General features: G+C 55.8%; 1 protein-coding gene across 5 annotated transcripts in view; it reads right to left on the bottom strand.

The window, feature by feature from the left end:
- JARID2 (jumonji and AT-rich interaction domain containing 2) overlaps window positions 1-9,071 on the bottom strand; it is a 281,140-nt gene that overhangs the window by 7,000 nt on the left and 265,069 nt on the right. For all 5 annotated transcript variants that reach the window (XM_017521293.2, XM_017521306.1, XM_017521305.2 and 2 more), the window contains 6 exons: window positions 8,993-9,063; window positions 7,718-7,832; window positions 4,651-4,756; window positions 3,665-3,847; window positions 3,013-3,143; window positions 1,833-2,016 (listed from right to left, as the gene is read on the bottom strand). In XM_017521293.2, the coding sequence (XP_017376782.1) occupies window positions 1,833-2,016; window positions 3,013-3,143; window positions 3,665-3,847; window positions 4,651-4,756; window positions 7,718-7,832; window positions 8,993-9,063 (790 nt within the window). The remainder of the gene's footprint in view (window positions 1-1,832; window positions 2,017-3,012; window positions 3,144-3,664; window positions 3,848-4,650; window positions 4,757-7,717; window positions 7,833-8,992; window positions 9,064-9,071) is intronic.

The raw sequence follows: 9,071 nt of genomic DNA, 5'->3' as shown, positions 1-9,071 counted from the left end.
TGCACTCCAGCCTGGGCAACAGAGCGAGACTGTCTCAAAAAAACAACCACCAAGCTATGCAACTTTTATCAGTGATGTTTATAAAACATTGGAAGATTTGGGGAAATGCCTGGAATCATTCTTTTAAGAACAGAATGGCTCTATGTAATACATTTTGAGAACGCTAAGGGAAAAACTGGATAGAAGGAAATCTACAGGATGGGATGCAGGCGGTCACGGACTGCATTTGTCCCCCATCAAATGCATAGGTTGAACTTCCAGGATCTCAGCTGTGGCTGGAGTTGAGGGTAAAGTCCTAAAGAGGTATATCAGCTCAAATGAGGCCATGAGGTGGGCCTAGGTGATACAAAGTCTTTTGTGTCCTTAAATAAGGAGGACATGGAAGATTTTTGTTTGTTTGTTTTGAGATGGAGTCTTGCTCTGTCACCCAGGCTGGAGTGCAGTGGCGCGATCTCAGCTCACTGCAACGCCTCCTGTGGTCAATCGATTCTCTTGCCTCAGCCTCTCGAGTAGCTAGCTGGGTCTACACGAGCACGCCACCAAGCCCGGCTAATTTTTGTATTTTTAGTAGAGACAAAGTTTCACCATGTTGGCCAGGCTGCTCTCAAACTCCCGATCTGGTGATCCACCCGCCTCAGCCTCCCGAAGTGCTGTAATTGCAGGTATGAGCCACCGTGCCCGACCTAGATCTTTCGAATGTTACAAAGCCCATCTGACTGATCCGGGAGAGGCTGTGCCCTCTCCTCCACAGGGCATGCCGGGACTCTGGGTGAGGTGGCAGACAGTCAGAGTGCGAGGCCGGGGAGAGTGAACCCAGGTCTCAGTCCTGGCCCAACACGGACAGGCAGAGACATGGAAGTACTGGCCTCTCGGGAGCGTGCAGCTGAGGGGCACCTGTGGGATGCCAGCACCACGCAGCATATGGGGTGGGCACCTCTTAGCTAGGCTTCTGCGCTGGAGAAGCGGAGGTGCTGGCGGAAAGGGAAAAGACCTGGGAGGATGGACAGGCCCGGCAGGCGTGCTGTGTGTGGCAGGCCTAGGTGTGCAGCATGGCGGCATGGAGCCATCTACAGTGCCAGCTGGGCATCCCTACCCAGAGAGTGTCAGGACAGCTGCCTGGTGAGAGGTCAGGTACAGACTGGAAGAAACATGGCAAAGGCCATGGCGGTCCAGTCGCCACATAAGGGCTGTTCGGAGCCCACCTCTGGCCTGGAACAGGGGTGAGCAGGGGGAGGAGGCAGGGTGTGTGTTATGAAGCCCGAAGCTGCAGCAGGCAGGTGGGCACGCAGCAGCCAGCAGGGCACACTAAGAAGGCGATCGCCTGGAGTGGCTGTGCCAGAAAAGCATCTCTATCCCAGACAGGACGGAGGGAGCATCGGCTTTCACCAAGGACACATTCCAAAGTCCTCGGGGGCTGCGGCGGATGATGACGTAGCTGACCAGAACCAGGAAGCTTACAACAGAGCCAAAGGGCAGAGGCCATGGGCCCGGGCCCAGCAGGGACAGGCCACAGGGCAGGGGTGGCAGATGCTGCCCAGCACTGTGGGAAACCCTCCCCTCACTGCCAGAAAAAGGATGGAAATGAGCAGAGAGCATGGGGGCTGGAGTGACAGAGCAGGACAGTGGGGAGGCCACCTGCTTCCCAGGGAGGAAGGAGGCACTGCAGGGCCCAGGGGAGGGCCACGCGGGCGCAGAGCAGGGGGACAGCCTCTGTGTGGCCTGGCCACTGCTGGTGAGGCAGCTGCCTCTGGAGGCCAGAAGCCCTGCCGAGGTCCCACAGCAGAGACGCAGAGATGGGGGCACAGCAGGTGGCCTGGTGGAGGGCGGCTCACCATGGACAGGTAGCACAGGTGCTGGCAGATCTGACACCTCCTCTCCGATGTCTCCAACTGCAGCCACTTTCGAGGCTTTTTCTTCCCGTCCGCCACCGTGCTGCTGCCGTCATGGCTGCCGTAGCGCGCGGAGGAGTGGAGGCCAGCCTCGAACAGCTGCCTGCGCTGCCGCAGCTCCGTATCCCTGCCAGACACAGGGACGGCCCACACCTTCAGCGACAGCCAGCAGAAGAGGGGACACGTGTGCCACACACCGGCCTCCCTCCATACACACCCTCCTGTCGGGGAGTGAGCCCTGCTAGCGGGCAGAGTCCAGCCTGGGTCCCGGCTGCCTTAGTCTAAAGGTCAGGGACAGCCCTGGCTGATGAGGCTGCTCTGTGGCCGGACGTAGTAACTTGGGGACAAACACATCACAGTGCCACTGCAACCATGGCCACCTAGCAAGGGCCTCTCCCTGTGTCCCAAGCCAAGGAGAGACTCAACAAACTATGCACTGGGATCATCACCGAAGGTTTGAAATTCACGTGCTGACAGCATAACCCAGAGCCTGGCTCCAGGATGGGAGAGGCAGCGAGAACTGCACAGGGGGGAGGAGAAGGGGGCCACACAGCAGATGCTCTGCCCTGACCCGCTTCACCCAGGTGCACATCAGGGGAGGGCTGTGGAGGCAGGATTGCTCGCCAGCCACACGCTGGGGTCAGCTGCTGCTGCCTGGAGGCCACACACACACACACACACACACACACACATACGGAAAACACAAGGGGTTTGGCAAGAAAATGGAGGGTGGGGGGTGGGGGCAGCTACCCATGCCCTCCCCTCACTGGTGTGGAACCAGGCTCTGACACAGTGGGTCAGCAAGGACTGCCAGCGCCCACGTGCCAGGGCTCAGGAGCCAACCTGGAAGTCAGACCCACAAAGGGGAGGAACCTCTTGGCGCTGGAGGTGCTGACTCTGAACATCAAGGGGAAATTACTTTCAAAAAAACATTTTTTTAAAAGCCTTTTCCCATCTGGAAAAGCATGTCATGGGCCAGCAATTCCTAGGGTCTCTGCGGCTGCAGGCAGGGAGCACTGTCTGCCCACCCCGGGCCTCCACCCTGCTGGGCCCCCAAAAGGGCAGCCAGGTCCAGCTCTCTGGCGTGGGCCCTGGGGGTCTCCCAGAACCCTGAGTCTGCTACCTGAGTTCATCCAGAAGGGCAGAGATGGTGCTGAGGGTGGGGCCGTTTTCTTTTTTTGCTTCTGCTTGTGCAATCTGGTAGAGTAACTTCTCCATGGAGAATGGCTTAGCTATATGGCGACGCTTCATTTCCTGAAAGAGGAGTCACATCCCTTCAGGGTGGATTTTCATTACCAGGCAGCTGTCAAGGTTTTTCTTGGTGCAGGGGGCAGACAGGCTGTCTGAATTTCCAACTCTTTGCATTTGGATTAAAAACTCTTCCAAATTTTGGCTCCCTGGGAGAAAAGCACCATGTACTAGGAAAAGTCACAGCAGTTCCCTGCCAGCCACAGGCAGCTGCCACTCCTTCACGATGGGTGGAGGCTCTCTGCCCATTTATTCTAAGCAATTACTTTCAGCATCTTCAGTAGTTTTCCAGTACTGTAGGGGGTCTGTCAGTAACGGTCTAATCAAAACTCTTTGTGATACAAACAAATCCCGAACAACTTTTCATTCCTAGAAATCCCTTCAACCACCTCTTCAGAATTTCAAAGACATATTCCAAAAGGAACTATCTACAAACAGACACAAGTGTGTGGGGATGCTTCTGTGGGCGCCCCTCCATGGCACTCACACGGATGCAGGGGCGGGGGGGCGAGGCCGGCTCTGCTTACCTTGGCGGTCTCAAAGCCCATACTTGTCCACTGGGTGGTAGCAAAGTGCACAGTTTCAGACACGCTGTAGCCACAGCACACTTTGGACACAAAGGATCCCGGGAAGCAGACGACGAACTGGCCGCTCTGCTGCACCGTCCTGTGCACCTTGATCCCCTCTTTGCACAGCACCTCCGGGGAGATCTGGGGAGACAGGGCCAGGCTGAGGCACACCCCTCCCTGTGCGCGGGGACACCTGCGGTCTGCAGGCAATGCATGAGCACCTTAAGAGGCCTGCTCTTAAGGACATAGGATTGTTTTATATGGAAAATAAAAACATGTCATTCCTAACACAATTAGGAACTTCTAAATCGCACTGGCTCAAGAGTGATACAGGTTCACGTGGAGCGGAGGACGCGATGGTCACACACGGGCCCCTCGTCCCTACCTGGCAATGCCAGGGGCTAGAAACAGGACACATTTACACACCAGGAGGCTGCCGGGCTCAGCTCCAGAGCCAAGGAGGCCACGGGACCACACGCTGGGCTCAGAAAGGAGTCCACCTGTCCGTCTCTCCTCTCAGATGGACAGGTGACCCAGACTGGGGTCACCTGAGGCCAGAGAAGCTGTCAGAACACAGCTCAAGCCAACACTTCCTGGGAACTCACCAGCCCTGTGATTTCCTGAAGACAGGGTAAGAAGCCTTTGTGCTCACTCCTCTCAGGGGCCCCGAGTTAGGAGTGGCAGGGACAAGAAAACCCAGGGCCCACATCAGTCCCCAACATGAACAAGCCAGATACAAAGGCCGTGCAAAACCCCAGTGCCCTGTGCAATCCGATGGCAACTCAGTTTGGCTCTTGTGTGAGTGGGCCTTTCTGCCTGCGCCCTTTGGGGGTTTGTTTTGCTGTGTCCTCGTTGCCTCTGAAAGGCAGGTTCACGGGAAACCACGTTCTAGTGACCAGGAGGCCCTGCAGCTCCTGCAGGCGGCGGCAGCCGAGGGAACGCACCATGACGTTGCTTTCCAGCATCTGCAGGCCTGGGGTGCCGTTGGCTTGCAGCAGGGTGTGGACCACGTCCTCCAGCTTGTTCTCCTCCTCAGCAGGAATGCAATACCTGGGTCATTGAGAAACACGAGACCAGCAGAGACTTGACAAGGGGCTCCTGCACGTGCTGGGCCACCCCTGTCTCCCTCAGGGACCCGAGCACACACGGCAGAGGCTCTGCTCTGCGCCAGCAGGGATGGCAGGCTGGCCTGGCAGGGTGCCTGGTCACCGCTGGCTCCCACGCCCCACAGCAGCGGAGCCGCTTCCACCCTGCACGCAGCCAAACCGCAGCACACCCGCGACGTGAGACGCTCATCTTTTATGTAGATCTGACCCATGCGGTGAGCCAAAAAGCCTTCAAACCAGAAACAGATGTTCACAAACCCCTATAAATCAGAACCAGACACACTGCAGCCTCCACGGGCCTCTTCTGAGGCTCCAGCCCTGCGCCCTCCTTCGGTAACAGAGGCCATACCGGAGCGGGACCTGATGCTATCCTCACAAAGAAAACGTGGCTCTCTCGACCCTCTAGCCAGCAGCAGCAAATCCAGCCCTCTACAAATGCACCGGGCTGGGGAAGCAGCCAGGATCCTGCACAGGCGCCGCCTCAAGGCCAGCTCCCTGGCGGATGCCGTGGAGAAATGAGGGTCGGAAAATACCCAGCAGCCCCCAACTCTGCTCCCACTGGGGAGTTCTATGCATTAGGACCTAGCCCACGTGGCATCAGGCCCATATAGTAAGACATGCAGGAGAATCGAGGCCACAACAGACCTGCGTCAGAGGGTGGCCTGGGAAAGTGGCCCACGGACCCTCCAGGGTACAACCATGAGGCTGGCAAGGGGCCTTGAGTGCGAGAAAAGGTGGGAGGTGCAGCTAGGGACTACACGGCCTCGTCACGGCAATCCTGGGGAGGGGAGGAGGTTTTGCCCATGTCCTCTGTGTCCCAAGAAGCTCACCAGCGCCACAGTTCCACTTATGGCACATGCAGCCCCTGGTACCAGGCGGACAGCGTGAATGAGGGAGACATGAGGGGAGGCCCCTGCAGTGCTGGGTACAGGGCTGGCCGCCCTGCCCTTGGGCGTCTCAGGCTGGGAAAGAAGACATCCGTGTGGAGAGGAGCCCAGCAGGTCTTCAGGATGCGAAGCCAGTGAAGGCATCAACCACCATTAAACACAAAGACGTGGGCCAGCAGCTCCGGGCACCGCCACCAGCCCCTCCCAGCAGCCCCTGCCTCCCAGCTCCGGTGCCCGCATCTGCACAGGCCTGGCCGGCGGGCAGCCACCTGTGACCCATAGGTGTCTGTGACGCACATTTCGCTCTGAGGCCAAATGCCGATTTCAGCTGCTCAGTGAAGGCAACAGCCACATTCAAGTATTTTTTTTTAATGCTCATGTTATTCTCAATGCAAACATATTCTGTTACTGACTCGTAATTTAAATACAGGGTTTCTAACCAAAATCACATGTTTGAAGAGAAACCACACACCACCATGTTCTCTGATCCCATCCGTGCCCCTGCTTTCTCTCCCGTCAATGAGATTCCAGGGGTGAGTCCAAAGAGCCCACAGAGAATATCACATTTCGCTATCTGTGACTCAACGTTCAAGCCGTAAGAAAAGCCACACGGGCCATTTCACACCCACTGCCTCCTCAGAGGAAGACACTCAGGCCTCACATCACTGACTTGGGGGTGACCGCAGGAATGCCAGGCCATGCCACAGCAAGCGGAATTCCTACACAAGGAATGGCCACGCTCTTCTTCCGGGGGCAAGGGCGCTTCTCGGAATTGTCCTGTCTGTCCCCTTCCGGCTGCTCTCCTGTCCTGGCTCAGCTGCAAGGCTGCGGTCACTCCCCATTCCTAGAGAGGCAGGCAGGGCTCCCCGGGCCCAACACTGAAGACCAGCTGCGGGAGACACTGCAATCACCGTCCACGGCACACAGACCCACGTGGGAAGGGAGCGCTCCCTCACGGCGCGGGTACCACTCACCAGAAAAGCCAAAGCGAGGAGGCTGCAGCCAACGCTGACTCCAAGGAGCAGGAACATGAGTCCCAAGACTTTGTTTATTTTAATAAAGAAGGCTTAATCACCCCATTAGGGCGATTAGCACAGCCAGCACGGATGAACGGCATGCTATCAGACCACACGACACCTGACTGTACTGATTTCCCATCTGCCACCATAAACAAAGACATCAGAGAGCCCAGCCTGGAGCAGGAATGGGTACAGTGAGAGTCAGGATTACAGACGGGGCCGGGTACGGTGGTTCACGCCTGTAATCCAGGGACTTTGGAGGCCAAGGCGGGTGGATCACCTGAGGTCGGGAGTTCAAGACCAGCCTGACCAACATGGTGAAACCCTATCTTAAAAATAATAATAAAATAAAATAAATTTAAAAAGAGGATTACAGACGGGACCCGCAACACCCTCTATGGGCTACACAGCGTGCATGTCTCCACAGACAGGAGCCAGATTCCCAGGTCCACTCTATTCCCCACGTGGCCACCGACACATAGGAAACACTGGCGCTTACAGAGAGGCTGAAAATGACCAATCACGAAATAGCACAGCTTATATTCAGTTCACAGAGAGCTGACGACATGGTCACTACCACTGGTTAACTCTGTGTGGCACTCTTCCTACGGTTCCTTATCCCAAATGTGAAAATAACTCTTAGAAAGCAACACGAAAAAGTGACTAACCCATAAGGAAACAAAAACAGACCTAAGCCAGTAATTCAGAAAACGGCACTGAAATGGCCAAGAAGCATTATGAAAAGAATTGCTCATCATCAAAGAGCGTTACGGCACCCTCTAGCACCCCAACTCTTCCAACAGAGGCAGGGGATCCCAGGCTGAGGCTACAGCAGGGAACACAGGATGGGCCTGAACACAGAGAAGCAAGTTCTTAAGTGCTTTGAACCACCTGGACAGGAGGTTCCCCGCACGGAGGTGACCCACAGGGAGGTGACCGCACTCAATGTGGTCACACTGGTTTCTGCTGCCCCTGCTCCCACCCAGGCCGTGTACTCACCAAATGCAGTCAGCACCAGTGTGTAAGTAGTCGATGTATGGAAGGTGATTTTGGTCTCGAGACCAGCATGAGGTAGAAAAGACCATGCCAATATTTAGCCAGGGAATAGTCACTCCTGAAACAAAGAGTGAAAGGCATTTTTAATAGCTAGGGAACAAGGTCTCAAAGGAACAGTAAGTAAAAATCTCTTCGTTCTGCTAACGCAAGAAGGAAAGAAAATGGGACTCAAAACCAGACAAAAGGCAGGGAGCAGAAGGTGCCTGCTCTTTCCTGCTTGTGATACAGAAATGCAAGGATATGAATACCATTTGAATACCACAGCAGCAGCATACCGGCCTCGTGAGGGAGGTGGCCACCCTATGGGCTGGAGCTCCCCCCGAGCCTCAAGGGTGAGGACCTCAGGGCAGAAAGCAAGAAAGCCCCTTTGTTTGGCGAGGCCTCTGCACAGAGTGAGTCAGGCACAGCGCTCCTCAGCTCAGCGCAGAAATGAGTCAGGTTCCAGGACCTGGACAGGCTCCTAGCCACGTTCCCCAAGGCCACGGCCTTCACAGTCACAGTGACCACAACCTCCACAACCCCTTGGTTTCCCCAAAGCCGGCAAAGCATCCATCCCTCACAAGCCCACTGACCATCTGGAGAATTGATGATCTCAGCCTGCGGGAGCCTTAAGGAATTGTGACTTCTGCTTTGAAAGCAGCAATTTCAAGGTTCAAAGCTGGCCACTGAGCTTCTCCCAGCTCCAGACCATGCCACGTTGTTCACCTTTCCACCTTTTCTACTGACTTCACCAGCCATTATGTTACCCCTTTTCTAAAAATCAATTTTCTGACTGGGTGCAGTGGCTCACACCTGTAATCCGAGCACGTTGGGAGGCTGAGGCGGGTGGATCACGAGGTCAGGAGATTGAGACCATCCAGACCAACATGGTGAAACCCCATCTCTACTACAAATACAAAAATCAGCTGGGCATGGTGGCATGTGCCTATAGTCCCAGCAACTTGGGAGACTGAGGCAGGAGAATCGCTTGAACCCAGGAGGCAGAGGTTGGAGCTTGCAGTGAGCTGATATTGCACCACTGCATTCCAGGCTGGCGACAGAGGGAGACGCTGTCTCAAAAAAAAAAAAAAATCAGTTTTTCAATGCATGTGCTGTACAGGTGAATACCCCACCCCTCCCGGGAAGTGCCTAGGAGGGATTTCCCAGCTCTGGTCCTCAGCAAGTAGGACTCGTGGTCACAGCTACCTCAGGCAGACAGGTGGCCACAGTCAGGCTTACCAGGCACAGCACCGAGGTGACGCAGGATGGACCCTGTGTTATTGGGGAGGACGGTGAGGTTCCATCCGTGCCTGCACAG

This window comes from Cebus imitator, unplaced genomic scaffold (genome assembly GCF_001604975.1).
Source record: "Cebus imitator isolate Cc_AM_T3 unplaced genomic scaffold, Cebus_imitator-1.0 Scaffold21, whole genome shotgun sequence".
NCBI classification, from domain to species: Eukaryota; Metazoa; Chordata; class Mammalia; order Primates; family Cebidae; genus Cebus; species Cebus imitator.
Note: the sequence above shows the minus strand (reverse complement) of the source record. Positions and strands in the feature narration are given on the sequence as shown.